General features: G+C 50.8%; 1 protein-coding gene across 1 annotated transcript; it reads left to right on the forward strand.

Annotated features, from left to right (window-relative positions):
- The first annotated feature begins 2,803 nt into the window (after positions 1-2,803).
- Positions 2,804-13,667, forward strand: MYADM (myeloid associated differentiation marker). Its single transcript, XM_077313898.1, has 2 exons — positions 2,804-2,980; positions 10,412-13,667. The coding sequence occupies exon 2, from the start codon at positions 10,423-10,425 to the stop codon at positions 11,326-11,328; it is 906 nt and encodes a 301-aa protein (XP_077170013.1). The 5' UTR covers positions 2,804-2,980; positions 10,412-10,422; the 3' UTR covers positions 11,329-13,667.
- Positions 13,668-20,188: the final 6,521 nt, after the last annotated feature.

Below are 20,188 nucleotides of genomic sequence, written 5' to 3' on the forward strand. Positions count from 1 at the left end.
TTCGTCCCAACCTTGAGTCGAAGGCTATGTCTGGGGCCTCACAGAATATGTGGGAAGGCTAAATTACTTCCCACAACCAATGCGAGAGAGCCTTTATCTGAAATTCCAGCTTTTTAGGCCCTCACTACATAGGAAAGCACAGACTTGCAGGGGTGGCCAAACCGTGGCTCTCCAGATGTCCATGGACTACAATTCCCATGAGCCCCTGCCAGCCCTGCTGGCAAGGGCTCATGGGAATTGTAGTCCATAGACATCTGGAGAGCCATGGTTAGGCCATCCCTGTGAGAGGGCACCATGCCAAGAGCCAATGTTCGGGTAGGGTCTGTGGCTCAGTGGAAGGTTGCCTGCTTGGCACGCAGAAGGTCCCAGGTTCAATCCCTGCCACCTCCAGTTAAAAGGCCCAGGAAGTAGCTGATCTGCTTGAAACCCTGGAGAGCCACGGACAGCCTCAGCAGATCGCAGAATGTTTGATGGATCCCTTTGTGTCTTTACTTATTCAAACCTCTTGCAGAGCCACCGATAGCCACAAGGTGTCAGCGACGTCGTGAAAAGAGGACCTCACAATTGGGAGACAGGGAAGAACTAAAAGTGTTCCAGGCCAACAAAGTTTTATTCAGGGAATAAGCTTTTGTGTGCATGCTCACTTCCTCTGATCCAGTGAATGGAAATTACGAGTCCATACAGATAGGCAGAGGGTGAGCGGTCAGTTTGCAGGCAGCACAGTAGGGAAGTTTAACAGATTCCAGGACCAAACAGGAATAACAGGCTTAGTTTAAAAACACGGCCGCCCACTTGAATCTAAGCTTAGTTTATGCTTGTTTGGGCTTAATTTGGGGGTGGGGGGTAGGACATAGCTAATTGGAAATTGAGAAAAGGAGGAGATCCTGAGGAGGGAGGGAGGGTGGGATTGACAGGGGGGTGGAAATAGGCAACAAGGTTCCTTAGGTTCCCTGTAAAAATGGGAACAACAGAATGGTAGCACAATAAAACGGAAGGGGGGGGGGTTGCAGCTTAGGCAGGAGCTCATGTTCTGCATTTAGTGTATTGTCATACCACATGCTTCCTCTTCCTCCTTCAGAGCTTCCTTTAAGGTGCCTGGTTCCTGAGAGCCAGCTTGGTGTAATGCAGAGGGGGCCAATCAGTCGGTGGCTCTCCAGATGTCCACGGAGTGCTCATGGGAATTGTAGTCCCTGGACATCTGGGGAGCCACCATCTGGCCACCCCTGATGGTAGTGGTTAAAAGCGGTGGCCTCTGATCTGGAGAACTAGGTTTGCTTCCCCTTTCCTCCACAGGCAGCCAGCTGGGTGACCTTGGGCTGCTCAGTTCTCTCAGAGCTCTCTCAGCCTCTCCTACTTCACAGGGTGTCTGTTGTGGGGAGAGGAAAGGGAAGGCAATTGTCAGTTGCTTTGAGATGCCTCCGGGTAGTAAAAAGCAGGGTACAGGAGCCCAGCTGATGTTTTCCTGCCATGTTATCCACACAACAGCCCTGCGAGGTGGGCTAAGCCAAGCAAGAAAGTGGTTTAAGCCCCCCCTACTCTCACCCCTATCATCTATATTTGGAATAGTTGGGATGGGTAGGCATTTTGCTCATCCCATCCCAAATATTTCCACACCCTTGAAGGAGGCCTATTATGTTCCAGTCATTTCAGAAAGGAGAATCTTTTACCTGATCTAATTTCTCTCAGTTTCCAGTGCCTTGATGGGGGGGGGGGGAGGTGGCAACTGTATTCCCCAAACAAGGAAATACCTTTTGCTTTCTTCTGTCTTGGCTTATCATCTAGGTTTTATTTTTGTTTGCAGAGCTAATAACGCTTGCATGGTTGCGGTTACACATGGCTGGTTCTGTAAATGACTCCATGCAGGGTGGGAAAGGTTACATCCCCTCCATCTTATAGCCCTGATTAGTTTAGTTTATTTAAATGGTCTTAGACCAGAACAGTAAAAACACAGGTAAATATATAAGTAGGATAAAAACAAGAGGGGAAAAGGAACAAATCTCCACCCAATTCGAAATGGGGGTTTCCACTCCCGGTTACTGTGATCACAGAAATTTTCCGCCATCCGTCCCGGTTTGGCCCGGAAAGGCAGAAGAGTTTGATGTGTGAAATGAACCCTCTGTTCTTTAGGAAAGGGGGGAATGGCAATCCCAGCGGAGAAGAAGTAACGGGGTCGTCCTGTAATGGGTGCCAAGCCAGGACTGATTTCTGACCCAGCAGAAAAAGACGGCAGAGAAATAAAGAGCAGCTAAATCAAAAAGATCATCCGATGGGGGAAATCACAATAGTGTTGGGGACTCCCCTACAAGGAAAGAGGGTTATCCAGACCTGAATAGCCCCAAGAATATATAATTTTAATTAAAAGGCCAGCTAGGGTCAAATTAACACTAGCCCCAAGATAATAACACCCCCCCCCCCTCTCTCCCAAAGCTAGGACTCCCTGCATCCTCCACTTAAGCCCCCTGGCAGCAGATTCAAAAAGAAAGGGCTTTTTCAACCCAGGGGGTCGTTAATGAGTCGCTTCTCTGCTCCTGCTTCGTGGGGAAGGACCTTGGCCATTGCAAAGGCCCGCTGGTGGAGAAGCGCCGGAGTATCCACCCCCCTCCCGCACTGGATCAATGGAACCTCCACGTTCGGGGGCAGTGCAACTCCGGCAACCCGCGGGAGAATCGCCGGAGGAGGCGGATCTCTGATCGGAGCGCTCGGCAATGTCATGGTGGGTGGGGCGTGTTTTTGGGGCCCCCCGGCCACGCCATCCGCAGGCCAGCCCCACGCGGTCCCTTTCCTCCCCTGCCCCGCCCCCTCCTCCCCTCCCTCCTCCCCCCCTCCCTCCTTGCGAGGGACCACACCCTGCTCTCCGCCCTCCGTCCCATCCTCGGGCTCTCCGCCGCTTGCCCGCGATCCAAGCATCCTCTCGCCTCGCCCGGCCTCGCAGCCCTCCCGCCTGCCTCTCCACGGGCCTCCGCCTCGCCTCTCCCGGCAAGTAAGTCTCTTGGGCCAGGGTCGGCAACCGGGCGAGCGAGGGGGCGGTGGGAGGCTCCCCTGCGGGGCTCTCGGAGGAGAGGGGGGTTGGGGGGGGGGTCCGGGGCCTTCGATCGGGTGGGAAGGAAGACGCGCCCCCTGTTTTTGGGTTGACTTGCAGAGTTTTGTTGAACTTAGTTGCGTGGCTGCTTTAGATTGCAGCGCACACCCCTCGGAAACCTGTGGCCTTTTTGGGGAGGGCGGAGGGAGCGATCCAAGCCCGGTCCGGCGCGCTGGAGGAGTGGTCGGCGCTTCCCGGGATGGGATTGGCCCGGGCGCCCCTCCTGCGGTCCCTCGGCTGGCGAGCCAGGGCTGGGTGAGGCAGGATCTGTGCCTGCAGGGGAGGGCCCGGCTTCCTGTGCTCCTACTCAGAAGTAAAGCTGGACACTGGGAACACTGGGGCAGATGCGCCTCCTTGCCAGGTTGCAGTGGCTGTGACTGTGCGTTTGTGCGGGTAGATCCCAAGGGTGTAAGGAATTGCAATGCATCCGGATTTGGGCAAACGTGTCCAGTTGTGGTGTGAGGAGGAGATGCGTGTAATTAGTTGAACATGGGTGCATGATGTGTGTGTGTGGACGGCAGGTGTGTCTCTGGGCCAGCTCCCTCGTGGGAGGACATTCGTTTTCTTGTTTCTTGGCACCCCTCTTTCCGATGTAGCAGACTGTGCCTCTCCCGATGGCGACGGACTACAATTCCCATGAGCCACTGCTGCACACATTGGCAGGGGCTCATGGGAAGTGTAGTCCATGGTCATCTGGAGAGCCACAGTCTGGACCCTCCTGCTATATAGTATGATTCATAGGGGACACAGATCCAGTTAATGTGCCTCAGGGCCAGCTGCCAATTGTCAGGTGGGTGGGAAATCTCCAAAATCAGGGGCAGGCATTCAGAACTTTTGGGAGTGTTTGGGATTTTAAACAGCCTCCTCCCCACTTGCAGTGGCTCCTGACAGCCGGTGTATTGTACCACTCATCTGACTTGCAAGATTAAATCCCAAAATCCCACGCCCCTTTTAAAAAGTACAACATGAGCAAACAGGGATCCAATAAAACATGGAATTTGAGGCTCTGGTTTAAGGATTACTCGGTTAGTCATTTGTGGCCTGTCGATGGGGAGGTTATCTGTTCGTATTTGTGAAAGCCTCCCTCTGTCACAAGGGGCTGTTTACGGAGCCGTTATTTGCAAGCCTGGCCTTCCGGACAGAGTACAGGGAGTGTCCCTCAACTGTATTTTAAACTATTCAACTCCATTAATAGACATTGTTGCAATCCGGGGGGGGGGAGAGGAGGGGGGAATCACAGCTTTTACAACAACTGTTTTTTGCAAAATTAACCCTGCTTCTTCCCCGCCTTCCCTTTCCCTACTCCACAAGGGAAGCCCCCCACCAGTCTATTTATTTCAAAATATATGATCTTTCTTTGGAGCGCCTTGGGGCCTGCGTCATGCTTTGCCATTTGAGAAATCTTTATGTAGTTTTGAGGAAGAAGCGTTTGGAAAATGTCGAGGCTCGCACGCTTAAAAGAACAAGAGAACCCAAAGCGTTCCATTCATCTGGAAACTTCGAACTACTGCAAAATTTCCCCAACCCCTGTGCTTTGAACCTCCTTCAAACTCTGTTGCTCTCGGTTCAAATCCTGCCTTCCCATTATTTTTGGAACCGGCTGGATTTTCTGGTTTTTCTCAACGTCATTGTTCTAACCTAGGGATCCCCACCTTTTTTGAACCTGCAGGCAGAGTTGGAATTCTGACCCAGGATGGCAGACGCAGCCACAAAATGGCTGCCACAACAGGCAGAGCCAGAGATATCATGGCTGCTGAGGCTTATCTTAAGTAAAAAGCTTGTGTGGTGGTAAACACTGCTGCCAAAGGAACATTTTTTAAAAATCTGCACCGCCGGTCAGAAGCCATATTGGTCAAAAGCCCTACCTGGCCCCGCCCACACTCTAAAAACTCTTGGTGTTCACCAGGAAAGGTGTCTGTGAACAATTGCTATGGTGCCCAAAGACACAATGTTGAAGATTAGGGATGGGCACAAACCTGCTCACGAACTAACGTTCGTCAAACATTTTAGCTAGTCCTTGGCTCGTGAAGGAGCTGAGGAGCTGCCATGAACTTCCATGAATTCTGAAGCAATTTGTAGTGGTTTGTGAAGATCAGAAAGCAGAGGCTGAAATGGCTCCAAGCCATTTAAACCCCTGCTTTCTGCTCCTCATGAAAAGCTGAGTGATGGGGAGGAGAAAGCAGGGGATGAAATGGCTGCAATTACCTCCTTGCTTTCAGCTGGCTGCCAAACGAGGCGAGGAGCAGAAAGCAGGGGGTGAAATGTCTTGGAGCCATTTAATCCCCCAGCCGCTCCTGTTCACCAGATTCTCTGTGCCTTGCCCAGTTTTCTCAGATGACCGATCCTAGCATACATTGTGGCCAATAAGGGAGATAGCGATCACAAATAACCACAAATAACAGTTATATGTGGGCAGACGGGCAGGCTGGCTAGTAAAATATTTTAAAGGCCTCCGATAGTTGTGATTTATCGTGCAGCCGTGCTTGAACGCTGGTACTGTTCCACTTCAGGCATTGGAAAAATAAGAAGAGGGTGTTATTTTTTTGCTCACCCACGCTTAGGAATAAGTTGAGAACTGTTGCTCGGGGGGGGGGGTAATTCTTCCAGCTTAATCCATATTGCTATTGAATCAGAGTGGTTTATTGTTAACTCTTGCAGGTTTCTAAGCTGCTCTGGGCCTCGAATTGAATCTGGGCCCAACACGACTGCCCTCTGAAAAGATCACCAGATTACGAGGGCGTGGGTAGGGCGGCATGACCTCACATCCGTCTCCCCACTGTTTGATTTTGTGACTTTGAAAATGTGCGTCTCCTGAGGTAGCCGTTTAAAAGGGAAAGTTGACGCGGTGGGAGGAACGGCCATAAATCGTTCCACGCCCATAAAACCAACTCGGGCAGAGCTGGTTTCTGACACAAAAACGGCCTGAGGGGAAATGGAAGAAGCAGCCGGGCTAAGTCCGGGCCTTATTGGTGAAGACATCACCACAGTCTGTGGAAAAAAGCCGCAAAAGCGGCACATATTTTGGAAAGATGGGGGTGGGGAAATCTCCGACACGTCAACCGTCCCGATAAGTCGGGCAAGCACAATTAAGCTCCATTTTGCTTAATTATGAATGACATCACTTTAAAGTCATCCCCTGGAGAAAGAAAAAAATGGCCAGCCTTCCACTTTCTCCCAGCCTGGAAGGGGAACTGCGTGCGCCTGGGGCATGCTAATCGCAAACAAACATGTTACGACTTCTAGGTAATGAAGGATTATTAAACGGGATTGGAAAGACAAAAAAAGGCCTCTGCTAACATTTCCACTGCGGCCCCATCTGCTTCCCTGTTTTTCTCCGTTCTCTTCCCCACACCCACCCACAGCAGCTTGGCAAGGCCAGTCCGGAGGGCTCGGTTTCCGAATCTCCCAGGAGAGTGCAAACGATGGCCTGAGCGTGTGGGATTCGGCCGGTGGGGACGCTGGCCGGGTGGCTGGAAGAGGACAGGAGGCAGAGAGGCGCTGGGAACCCTGTCCGTCCGGGAGGGCGGCCCAGAAGGGAGACGACAGGCCTGGCTCTGGGCCCCAGAAGGAGCGGTGCTGTGTTTGTCTTTTCTTTTCCTCCGCTCAGAAGTGAGCGCTGATTGAAACCAAATGTTCCACGCTAGGCAAACGGGGATTTGCTCCCGGCCTTATATGGAGAACAGTGCAGCCAGCTCTTCCTCGGCCCTCCTCCCGGGGAGCGCTCGGCCTTTTCCAGACCCCAGCGCCGGTCCAGCTGCAGCCCCCGGAGGGAACGCCAGATGAGGAAGTGTTTCCAACAATAAACGCTGGCTCATGTTCGACACTCCCTAATTTAACATAGGAGACAATTTCCTGGGGTACCCCTTCTCCTGAGGCTTCACAATTTGCTACGACCCTTCCTTCCTTCCTTCCTTCCTTCCTTCCTTCCTTCCTTCCTTCCTTCCTTCCTTCCTTCCTTCCTTCCTTCCTTCCTTCCTTCCTTCCTTCCTTCCTTCCTTCCTTCCTTCCTTCGAATGAGGAGTCTGATTTGTGGTACGATCCCAGGCCATGTGAACTGAATGGCAGGAGTGAGCAGGTAGTGGATCCCATTCAGCTTGTGAGCCATCTTGTGATTGCTCCAAGTTTTGCTCAGAATAACTGGATTTAGTCGGGTTCGCAACTCTGGCTTGGGAAATTCCAGGATGTTTGGGGATGGAGCCTGGGGAGGGGGAGGGGTTTGGGGAGGGGAGGGGCCTCAGCAGGATGTGATGTCAGAGTCCACCCTCCAAAGCGACCGTTTTCTCCATGGGAACGGGCCTTGGAAATCAGGGGATTGGTTGTAATTCCCCCTGCTCTCCAGCCGCCTTATCGGACCTTGGTCCGGCCAGACAAACTTTTGAATTAGTTCTTAAGCAGGAGCGCCTACGACTGGTCACTTGACACAGATTAGTTGGACTCAGATTAGCTCGGCTACAAATCTGATTATGTAGAATTGAAAACACGTTGGAGAACCACGAGGCTCTGAGCCCACATAAATAGAGCGTACACGGCTGGAATCAATTCACCCCTATTCCGTGGTATTTCGCGGCTTGCCCAAAATAACCCAGAGAGGAAAACAAAATAACGGAGGCAGTGCTGCGTGCTGACGGTTTTTGAGTCCGGCAGCTAGCCAACCATGTCCGGAGGAGAAGAGGGTGTGGCCCGTCTCTTTGATGGGGGATGCATGATGCACAAAGGCAAAAATCCAAATAAGTAAATAAATAAAACTATTTCTTGGAGACCCCCAAATAAAAACGAAGGACAAGTGGCACAAAAAGGGAATACACCTTTTGTTTCCCACTGGATCTTTGCAGCCGCAGACTGACCCAGAAACCGATCTGAATTTATTATCGCCGGATGTGTCAGGGAGGGTACCCGGTTGTCCAATTTCTGCCCAGTGCTGAGGTTTACTGTGACCTTTGGCCAGTCACACGCTTAGACTGTTCTACCTCATAGGGTTGTTGTGAAGATAAAAGGCCAGGATAAAAGCCAAATAAATAAACGGTTCTCTCTGCTGAGGATGACGTAAGATGTGCAACCAGACTGGTGGGATCAGAAAAGGGGACAGTGTGAGGCAAGGGTTACGCGAGAGCTCCCCAGGGGTTATGCAACCTTTCCCAGTAGTTTGTACAGCCTCCAACATGTCACTGGAGCTGACGTCTAATGTCACTCTACCGGCTTACTCTCTTTCTGCACAATGAAAAACAGGTAAATGATTGATTGATTGATTGATTGATTGATTGATTGATTGATTGATGGGCTGGCTGGCACCCGCATGTTACTTCCACACCGACTTCTCTAAAGGGGGGCAACCACCACTTCCAGGGTTTCCCGAGGCCTGCTAAATATTTCAAGGGTCCCTCCCCAGTCGGAAGGTTTAAAACAATAAGTGAGCCAGCCCTGTGTGCTAAGAAGTGCCACTTGTCTGAGCGACTTCCTGTTGAACTTCCTGTGCGATTGTAGCAGCTGCTGGCAAACGGCTGTCCCGCATTGCCCTTGAGCATGAGGAGATAAACCTTTACCTACTTGTGCGCGTATTTTGGGTCCGTTCCCACACAATGGTATTTGGGCTGTCGATAAATCAGCCAGCATGGCTGCACACACCTGCTTGAGTCATTTGTGACGCAGCAGCTGGCCTAAAACCGTCAAATGAAAACACCACGTCCATTCCCTTGTGATTTACAGGTGCCTCCCTCCCGGATAACCGGCAGGTATTTTCTCCTATTTAGCCACAGTTGGTTGAGCAGGTGTTTTGGTTGAGCCCTGTTATCAGGCTGGAGGTCTGGAAGGTTGGGATTCAGATTTCCTTCTGAATGTTTCCTTCTGTGAATGTTTATTGAGCTGGGTTTTGGTCCTAGGGACTGGAGGTGCCAATCTCTAGGTGGGGCTGGAGGTTTCTTAGCATTACCATCAATCTACAGGTGATGGAGAGCAGCTCACCTGGAGAAAATGGCTACCAGCAGCCCTGTAAGATAGTTTAGAGCTGAGGGCATGTGATTGGCCCAAAGTCACACAGCCAACTCCCATGGCAGAGCGGAGATTCGAACCTAGCTCTGCCAGCTCCAAGCACTGCCGCCAGGGGGTGCAGCCTGAGGAGGGTGGGGCTTAGGGAGGGAAAGGACCTCACTGCCATCTTACTTTGGACCTTGGGCGACTCACAGCCCCAGTAGTGCTGTTCCCACAGAGCAGTTCTCTTGGAGCTCTCTCAGCCTCACCTCCCTCACAGGGTGTCTGTTGTGCGGAGAAGAAGGGGAGGCAATTGTAAGCGGGCAGTGAAAAGCGGGGTATAAAGTAATAAATAAGATGTTCCTGTAGTACCTCCAGTAACTTCCTTTGTTGTTGTTAGGTGCGAAGTTGTGTCCGACCCATCGCGACCCCATGGACAATGATCCTCCAGGCCTTCCTGTCCTTTGCCATTCCCCAGAGTCCATTTAAGTTTGCACCGACTGCTTCAGTGACTCCATCCAGCCACCTCATTCTCTGTCGTCCCCTTCTTCTTTTGCCCTCGATCGCTCCCAGCATTAGGCTCTTCTCCAGGGAGTCCTTCCTTCTCATGAGGTGGCCAAAGTATTTGAGTTTCATCTTCAGGATCTGGCCTTCTAAGGAGCAGGCAGGGCAGTAACTTCCTTAGTAACTAACATTTGTGGAAGGGTCTGGTTTGGGACCCAAAAGAGGGGACGGTGAAATTTTCCCTCACTTGCCATTTTCCGGAACTCAAACTCCCCCATTGGAGGAAACATAAGGAGGCATAAGGAGGCAACCCTGGTTGAGAAAGCCCTTTTATAAAGCTGTATATACAGGGAGGAGACAACAGGATCTTCCATCTCAGTATGGTTTCCCCTCTCAAAACTCTGTGTTCCACCAGTGCCTTAGGGGGGTTTTTTGCCCATCTTTTTCTCTTTTAAGTTTAAAAGTGGGTGGAGCAGTCTTGATGAATAAAACCATGAAAGGGGCAGAAGAATTAAATCCTCATGTGGCCCCAGATCAAACCTGAAGTCCATCGTGGCTGAAATAGCTTTAAAAGAGGGAAGATCCAACCACAGATCTCATTGTTCCTGGTCCCATTCCGCACACACAGGATAATGCACTTTCAATGTGCTTTTGCAGCTGGATTCTTCCGTGCAGAACAGGAAAGTCTACTTCGAAAGTGCATTGAAAGCCCATCATCTAGCGTGTGCAGAATCAGAATGGGCCCTGGTCTGTTTTTGACCCTCGGTAGAGGTCGGATCTTCCACAACCAAGTCCGGCGCGTGGCTCGCTAGGCCGCAGACTCCTCCGTCTCAACATCTCGCATTATGTCTCTCTTTTCTCCAGCTCTTCCAACCATGCCGGTCACACGTTCGAAATCCGTGGGCAACACCAGCGCCCTGACGTCTCATCTGGGCATCATCCGCATCTTGGAAGTCATCTTCACCTGCGTGGCCTTCAGCCTGGTGGCCCATGAGGGCAAGACGCTCCAGGATCGACAACATTACGGGGACTGGTGCATGTTCGCCTGGTGCTTTTGCTTCGCCGTCACCCTCATCATCTTGCTGGTGGAGTTTATCGGCCTCCAGCACCGTGTGCCGGTCTCCTGGCGGAATTTCCCCATCACCTTCGCCATGTACGCCACCTTGCTGTGCCTTTCCGCCTCCATCATCTTCCCCGTGGCCTACATCCAGAATTCGTACGCCAGTCGGGAAGATCGCGGGTACCGTATCGCCGCCACGGTCTTCTCTTGCCTTGCTTGCTTGGCCTACTCCACCGAGGTCACCATGACCAAAGCCAAGCCAGGGGAGGTCACGGGCTACATGGCCACCGTCCCTGGGCTCCTCAAGGTGGTGGAGACCTTCATTGCCTGCATCATCTTTGTCTTCCTTGACAAGGTCGACTACGAGAGGGCAGATGCCCTCAAGTGGTGCGTGGCCGTCTACTGCATCTGTTTCATCCTCTCGCTGGTGGTCATCATCCTTTGCATCGGCGAGTGCACCGGCTGGCTGCCGTGCGCCTTCAACACCTTCCTCAGCGCCTACACCCTCTTGGCCGTGCTCATGTACGCCACGGCCACCGTCATCTGGCCCATCTATCACTTTGACCGGAAGCACGGCGGACACCCCCAGCGGTATTGTTCTGGTTCTGGTTTCTGCAGGTGGGACCAGGACGTTACCATCGCGGTCCTGACGGCCCTCAATCTGCTGGTGTACCTTGCTGACCTGGTGTATTCCGCTCGGCTGATCTTCATCCAGGGGTAGACAGGCGTGGGAGGCAGCGAATGGCTGGGCAGGAAGGGTCGGGAGGGAGGGATTAAAACCGAAAGGGGTGGGGATAAAAGTGCTTTGGTCCTGTTTCCCCTTCTGTTTTCACATTTCTGTTTCTTATCAGCATTTCTATTCCCTGCTCCCTTTTTTTGTGTGTCCGCACCTTTCTGCTTTTCCCTCCTTTCTTCTTTCCAGCCTTCTCAGTGCAGCTTTCTGGTTTCCCCGTCCACCATTCACTTGAAACATGCTTGTTACTCTCATTTTTTTGCTGTCCAGTCTCCCCTCCCACTCCCTTTTGGCCTGCCATTCATCTCCTGCTGCGTGGCCCCTGCATCCTCTCCTCTCCCTTGTTGCCCATCGCCCTCTGCCTTGTCCTTGCTGAAACCTTTGGGATGTAGATCTTTTGGCCATCCTCAACGGCAACCAGCTAAGAGCTACAAGATTCAGAAGAACTTCTTCTTGGTGGAGGGGCGTGTGGCTGTTTCCACTCAAAGCACGTCCTTTTTTTTGAATGTAGCCTTTCCCGGGTGTCCCTTGCATATCTGTTACCCAGTTCATGGGTGGCCCTTTCTCCACTATACTTTGAGTCTTTCCGTCTTTGTGCTTGCCCCCACAAGCTTCCAGCCCTCATGTCTGCTCTCTGTCCAGTCTGCCAGCTTGCTGCGTTTCTGCCGGTCTACTAGGTGGGTGTAGTAGGGTCTCTGCCTTAATACAGATGTGTGAGTGAAATTTCTCCTCCATCTTGTCCTGTTCCAGATGGCAGGAGTTCAGCAGTGTAATAGGCTGCCTAAGGAGGTGGTGAGCTCCCCCTCACTGGCAGTCTTCAAGCAAAGGTTGGATACACACTTTTCTTGGATGCTTTAGGATGCTTTGGGCTGATCCTGCATTGAGCAGGGGGTTGGACTAGATGGCCTGTATGGCCCCTTCCAACTCTATGATTCTATGATTCATGGTTGGGTTGAGGGATCCTGGTGGATGCCAAGGTCTTCCGAGCATCCTCCTTTTATGGGAAAGGAGAGCGGCGTATCTGGTTATATTACTTTGGCAGTAAAAACAAATTGCTTCCATGTTAGAGATTTGCAAAGCAGTGAGTGTAATCTTCACACCGTGCAAAAGAGCTGTGTTCCCCTTTCTGTGCTGAACGCACTTCTTAGCTACTCGTTAACGCAACGAAGATATCTACTTGTTCGTGTCTGAGATCCGAAGGGATAATTAGCTATGGCAATTCTCCCATCCAGGCCTTACTGAAACGGATGGGGACTGTATAGAAACAGTGTTACAGGGCTAGTTTTCAAGACGTTTGCTTTAACACACCAGGGAAAAGTTTATGGTTAGAGGAAGCCTTCAAAATATGAGTTATGGAGTATTGTTTAAAAATCCATATCCGCTTGGTGGGTATTCCAGGTGTCGACTTCCTTACCTGAAACCTTTTGTGCAAGGGAAGTCACATAATTCTTTAAAAGTATATGGGTTGGATCTTCTTTCTACCGAGTTTGTTTCTTCCTTCAACAAACAGAAGAAATCTTTCTCCCTTGGAGAAAGGCTAAACACCACAGAGTTGTGTTGTTCAACTTAGGGGAAGGATCCAACCCTATGTGTGGGTACAGTTAATTTCGTCAATGCCTTAATTCTCAGGGGGGGGGGGGGAACCAGCAGTAGGTTAAGCAAAACCAAACAGTATTTTATTGGCAGTGAGGCAGAATAAAAAGACACTCATCCATTTTCAGGCCTTGGAGGCCAGTGATATGGCTACTGCCTCACCAAAAAACAGCACTTGGCTTGAAACTTCTTAGAATTAAAAAGCTTTGGTTTTGTGGTGCTTAAAGGAATGTGTACTGTGTATTACAGTGAAATGTAGTTAATAAAAGGAACTGTGCCTTTAAGAAAATCAAAAGCTTTGTGGGCCTCTTGTGTCCAAAAGAAATCTGCGTAATTTTTCCCCCTTGCCGATAAACCAGTGCAATTGAAAACATATGTTCAACAAAGTGTTAAATGTGTCCTTTTGGATTTTTTTTTAGGTTGCCATTCCAGTCATTTTTTTTTAAAGTCATCATCCTAGGGGACTTGACATTAAGAGACAGTGTTGCTTCCCCACACAATACCCTTGCAAACCTCCTCTTTTTTTAGGGCTGATTTCTATGTATTTTTTAAAGTACCATTTCTGTCTGCCTGTGCCTTGTAGGTTTCATGTAGAGTTTACCAACAATATCGGCTTCTTTTCTGCCTGTTTCACTTTCAGTGTGGTGCTGTCGACTGTGAGTGTCGCGTTTTATATATGCAAATAAATAAAAAATATATATGTGTATAAAATAAAGGCGCAATGATACCATAAACTGTTGGGGGACATCTTCCTTCATTTCTGCGACGGACTGGGGAGAAAGCTGGGGTTTAAATGCCTCCAGGAGCCAGTTAAACCAAACAGCTGAGTGGTGGGGAGCAGAAAGCAGGGGTTTAAATGGCTCCGAGCCATTTAAACCCATTGCTTTATTGCAATTTATTATTGTTGTTGTTGTTGTTGAATTTATTGCCCGCCGCTCCCTGGAGGAACCACTATAAACAGCCTTAAGATTCATAGACTTTTGTGGTGGCTTTCCCATTTGGGTTCATCGCTTAGCAAACAAAACTTATGACGAACTTCTGTTTGCAAGCTGTTTCATGCCCATCCCTAAACCTCACAGCGATGTTATTTTTGGTGGAAAATGTCACCAAGTCACAGCCATCTTATTGGCGACACTGTAAGATTTTCAAGGCAAGAGATGATCAGAGGCGGTTTGTGTGAGGTTCCTATCGATTGCCACAATAAGAAACCTCGACTTGGTGCAAAGGTCAATGTATTGAAAGTGGCGAGTAGGCCCTACCAAACTTTGCCAACACAAAGGAAAGATGGCAATGGGGGGCTTATATCCCTTTCCACCCATCAGCCCCCCTCAATTCCAGTCTGAATGCAAAACAGCCCAGTCAGATGAAAGACATAACATCCCTCTGGGAAAACTTGAGATAAGACCTTATGGCAGAAAGGAAAGGAAACCAAGTACACAGAACACAGTTCACACTACCCAGGGCTTCTCCCCTCAACTATCCACTAATACTCCCTGACATAACAGTGGGAAACTGGTACAAGCCATGGGTGCCTTTGCGTAGCAATCTGAGACTGCCTAGGTGGTCTCCCACCCAAATACCAGGGTGGCCCAGTCTGATCAAATCTCAGATGCTACTTAGCCTCTGAGATTTGATCAGACTGGGCCACCCTGGGCCATTCAGGTCAAAGCTTTATATAGCTAGGCCCGCCTTTTTATGGGCAGTTCCTGGGATTGGACCCGGAACCCTTGGCTTGAAAAACATGCACTGAATAGCCGAGCATGGCCTTTCCCCTACCCAAATGGACCAACCCCCTTAGGCACACATGGGATAATGCACGTCCAGTGTGCTTTTCTCGCTGTGTTTTACCAACATTCCCACCGGGGCGGGAGCTTGTCTTCCTTGTCATCTCATCACCCTCACACCCCAGTTCGCCTTCTGTCAAGTGCTGAAGTGTGGAGTTGGGTGCGGAGCCGGGGATCTGGGGACCGTCTCCTTGGCTGCTGCTTTTAAAGGCAAGCGCCCCTCTCTCCTGCCTATCAAGGCAGCAGCCCCCAGTTGGGGGTCGTTTGATTGATTGATTTAATTCATTAAAGGCTCCGGAGAAGAGCTCCTCGACCAAGGAGACGGGCTGCTGCATCTCTATACAATTAACTTCTCCTGGGCTGACGCTGCCCAATTAGCTGCCTCCTGGGGGCCATTGATTCTGCTGCCTCTCTGGCTGGGTAATTCTTTCAGAGGGCGGGGCAGCCATGTTCATCTCTGTTGCACAACAATGCACAGAAGCAGCTTCAAGGCTAATGACATTCTACACAGCCCGGCTATTATTAGTAATAGATTGGGTTTCTTGTGGTAGCCATTCGGGGCAGGTGGGCCGCATTCAGGGGCTTAGCCTTCTGAGTTCTGTATTCCTGTATCTCCCCTTCCCCTTTCCTGACTGCTACCATTTGTTTCCTTGCCCATCTTCTCCTGCTATTCCTCCCTTCCTTGCAACCTCCCGGATTCTGTTAGGAAACGCAAACGCTGAAATCGTGCTGGGTGACTTTGGGCCAATCTGAGTTCTGTTAGAGCTGTTCTTGCAGATCAGTTCTGTCAGAGCTCTCTCGGCCTCACCTACCTCACAGGGTGTCTGTTGTGGGGGGAGGAAAGGGAAGGTGATTGTAAGCCATGCTGAGACTCCTTCTGGTAGAGAAAAAGCGGCATATAAGAACCAACACTACTCCTTCAGTCATCTCAGGGCTCTCTCAGCCTCCCCTCCCTCACAGGGTCTCTGTTGTGGGGAGAGGAAAGGGCAGACGAATGTAAGCTGCTTTGAGACTCCTTCGGGTAGTGAAAAGCAGGGCTCAAAAGCCTCCCCCCCCCCCGCTCCTCAACATTCCTTGCAGTAAGAAAAGTAGCATAAAGGGTGTTCACCAGCTCTGCAATGTGCAGGGATTTTTCCATACAAAGAAGCATGTCAACATGTAACCCAACTCACACCTATAGCTTAAAGCGATGTGGCCCCTAAAAATCTGACTGTTTTGTTTTAGCAATGTTATAAACCTGTTTTGGGATTATGGGGCTTTTCTTGTCTAGGTAGTGGCAATCTTAATCGAGGGCAGAGGAACTGTTTTAGGAGCAGAACAGGGTGGGGCACGCTGGTCTGGAGACACATCTCTCGCTGCCCCCTCCGGGAACCTAAACTCCGTGCTGGATTTTGGCTAGAGAGGAGAGGCGGAGGAAAGCTCGCCCGATGGAAACTACAGCTCACTTGCTCCTGGGAGTCCTGACTGAATGCAGCTGTTGTTCCAGGGACGTGCTGAGCGCATGTTCAAATCAGCAGAGCGAGGGGCAGTAGAAAGGGCAGGTACGGTTGCCAACCAGCCTGGAGTTTTGTGCCCGTCATCGAGATCTTAATGTGTGGACATGTGTAACCAAAGCTTTTCAAGGCGTGGTTTACTGGTTAAGAATGGCAGCCTCTAAGCTGGAGAACCAGGGTTTGGTTTACCACTCCTCCTCCACAGGCAGTCGTCTGGGTGACCTTGGGCCAGTCTAAGTTCTCTCAGAGCTCTCTCCACCTCCCCCGCCTCCCAGTGTGTCTGTTGTGGGGAGAGGAAGGGAAGACAACCGTAAGCCGCTTTGAGATGCCTTCGGGTAGTAAAAAGTAAAACAAACAAACAAACAAACAGTAGCTCATGTAAATTATACCCCATAAGGTCTCTATTAAAGGAATAGAACCACTTTTTTTTCCTCCTAAGGTTGTCAACCTTAGAAGAAGAGCTGGGTCTTTTTATGTCCCCCACTTTTTACTACCCAAAGGGGTCTCAAAGCCACTTACAATCACCTTCCCTTCCTCTCCCCACAACAGACACCCTGTGAGCTAGATGGGGCTGAGAGAGCTCTGAGAGAGCTGTGACTGGCCCCAGGTCATCTTGCAGGCTTCCTGTGCCTCCAAGTTGCTTACAATCGCCCTCTCTTCCTCTTCCCAAAACAGACCCCCTGCGAGGCAGGTGAGGCTGAGAGAGCTCTGAGAGAATTGCAACACGACCAAGCTGGCTGCACACAGAGGAGCAGTGGGGAATCAAACCCAGCTTCCCAGATGAGACTTTGGGCCAGTCTGAGTTCTGTTAGAGCTCTTGACCACTGCCCCATGCGGGCTCTCTTGCGTGTTAATCAGGGGTCATTTCAGTGTGAGAAACCCGCACACATCTAGAATTTGTCGCAAAGTAGATTTCTTCAACCTGGGGGCTTCCTGCAGCCCACCAGACACTGCATTGACTCGTTTTTGCGTGGGCCTGGGTGAGACAGGCTGGCCCTGGTCCCGAGTATCAGGCCTGGAGTCCTTGAATCAACACCCACCCACAGCATGAGGGCAGCTCTATCTCTAGAGGGGCTGAATCCTCAAGGCCATTTGGGGGGGGGGGCTTCCTGCCTGAGCAGTTGCTTCCACCTCTGTAGCAACCCTGGCTGCATTCCAGCGTCTGGGATGAAGTAATGGCTATATATATATTTGTCTATCTGGCTGGTATGTGTTTTCCTGACGACGCTGTGTCTCATCCCGGAGCTGGTTCCACGCCCAAAGGCGAGAGCTGCCGTCCAGGTTTATGGGCGTGAGTAAGAGGGATGAATCCCTTGCTCCGCTGTTGTGTTTCAAGGTGGCTCCCTTTACTCCGACCTTGAGCCATGGCTCGCTCAGCTTCTCCGGAAACCAATTCGTAAGGTGTTCACCCCCCACAGCTCATTCTGCACTAGTCACAGGCACTGTTTACTTTGGAAAGAGAAGGGCGCTGAGAAACACCCTCAGATGGGGAGGCAGAGGCCTGTTGGGCAACACAGGCAAATCATAGAATAACCAAGTTGGAAGGGACCTCCTGGGTCATCTAGTCCAACCCCCTGCAATATGCAGGACACTCTCAACCCTATCGCTCATCCACTGTCACCTGCCACCCCCTTGAGCCTTCGCAGAATCAGCCTCTCCGTCAGATGGCTATCCAGCCTCTGTTTAAAAATCTCCAAAGGTGGAGAACTCACCATCTCCCGAAGAAGCCTGTTCCACTGAGGAACCGTGTCAGATATCCTGGATACTCCGTGACAGAGGCTGGTGGAGATTCGGCAACTGTAGGTCAGGGATATAGTGGCTGTAAACAAGAGCTGACCTCCATTTTGATAACCCAAGCAGCTAAACCGGGCCGTACACCTGCCGATTTAGACATCGCAATGCCTTCATGGTGGCCGTGATGTGTGAATGAGTTGCTGGTAGAGGGATTTATTACTTATTGTATGGCGTAGGCGTAGTCTAGCCAGAAGATCCTATGATTGCAGGATTGTCTGGCAGCTGGGCGACGTTCGAGGGTGCCATCGCCTGCCACTGTGTCATGAGCCTAGATTTCCTTGAAGGTCTCCCATCCAAGGCTGACCCTGTTTAACTTCCAAGATCTGAAAAGATCAAGCATGCCTGGTATCCAGGCCGGGGTTTCCCCAGGGAGACAGATATAAATATGCATGTAAATTGCACCCTTGCCCAACAACCTGATGAAGATGTTCCAGGAATTACAGAAGGTTGCGAGGAAGCCTGCCAGTTCAATGTTGAGAAATTCTTGGAGAGTTGGGAGTGAAATCTCTGGAAAGGTAGGGACCTCAGTGGAGTAGAAGGCCCTTCAAAGTAGAAGGCCCTTCAAAGTGTTCTCCAGGGGAACAAAGCTCTGTCTCGGGAGATAGGAGAGATCCCCAGGCCTCACCTGGAGGCTGAAAACCTCAGGTGAGAGTGAGTTAAAGGGAAACGAAAAGGGAGAGGACACAAAAATTAGACACTGAAGCCTGAGAGCGAGTAAACTCCTGGGAGATGGAAATTTAGGGGGTAGTTAGTTAGTTTGTTTGGATTTTTATACCACCCGGCTCTGGGCGATTTACATGGAACGTTGCACAGAATTACATAGAACATCACGACAATCTATCAGGTTAACAATCACAACACAACATGAACGACACTGACATATCCCTGGGGAGATCAAATTGTTCAGTCATGGAAGGGGGGGGGGACCAGGGGTCGGCCTCAAGTGAATACCTGGTGGACAGAAGCCCTCCACCTCTGAATACTGAAGGATATTAGCTGTTTTCCAAGAAATACAAGGTCCTATAAGCAAAGAAGACGGGAGGACCATCCCTCTCCGGCTTGTGGGGAACGGGAAGGGCCTTTGGTCCAAAGCAGGACAGCCGCCCGGCCTCCTTGAAGCCTCCGGAATCCGTCCGTCCTCCCAACGTGAACCAGAGTTTCCACCTTTGGGCGAACTAAATCATGACCTTGCGAAACGCAATGTTCCTCAGTAATATTTCTGAGGACACCTCAGGGACTTGTTCACCATTCCTTTCAGGCACAAAAGAGCTCTTATTCCGTCTCCAAGGGCTCCTTTACGAGGGAGGAACAAGTCCAGAAAGCTCCAAGGCAGGGCTGCAGTCGGAGCAGGGGAAGCGTAACTCAGCCGACTGTGAAAATGGGTGTGGTGTGTGAGGGGGAGAGGGAGGGTAAACAGCTAGCATTTAAGATAGGGCTGATAAGGAAATGTTAAGTTGCGGTTAACATTTTGTCTCACTGCAAATCTGTTCCACTGGCAGAAAATTTTTCAGGGTGTGTGTGTGTGTGTGTGTGTGTGTGGGGTGGGGGTGGAGATTCAGTTATGGGCGGCTCTTAGGCAGAAAACGAAGCATTAACGGATGCCAAGGGTTTGGAGCCAGGGCTATTTGGGAATGTACAGTCGTAGGATGAGGGTCCGGTTTTGCCCCAAAGTCACCTGCCAGCAAAGCCGGTTTCTAACTAGGCCTGCCATCTGACAGGTTGGGGATTTTCTGGATATTTGGGGTGGGTGGGTGGGGGGAGGGTTGAGGAGGGCAGGGTTTGGGGAGCAGAGTGACCTTGGTGCGGTTTCTGGCCTTCCCTGGGGAAGGCCCGTGTGATGGAGCGGTTGAGAGCAGTAGCCTTTAATCTGGGGGCCCCGTTTGGATTCCCCATTCCATCTCCACATCTGGGTGACCTTGGGCCAGTCCCAGTTCTCTCAGCCCCACCTTCCTCAGAGGGTGTCTGTTGTGGGGAGAGGAAGGGAAGGTGATTGTCAGCCATTTTGGGACCCTTTTGGATCATGATAAGCAGAGAATAAAACCCAACTCTCCTTCTCCTCCTCCTCCTCTTCCTCCTCCTCCTCCTCCTCCTCCTTCTTCTCAAACTTTGAACAAGGGGTTTGTGTGTGTGTGTGTATGTAGGGAACAGAAGGAAGTATGCAGACTTGAGGGCCTCCCAAGTCTT

This window comes from Paroedura picta, chromosome 16 (genome assembly GCF_049243985.1).
Source record: "Paroedura picta isolate Pp20150507F chromosome 16, Ppicta_v3.0, whole genome shotgun sequence".
Classification (NCBI taxonomy): Eukaryota; Metazoa; Chordata; class Lepidosauria; order Squamata; family Gekkonidae; genus Paroedura; species Paroedura picta.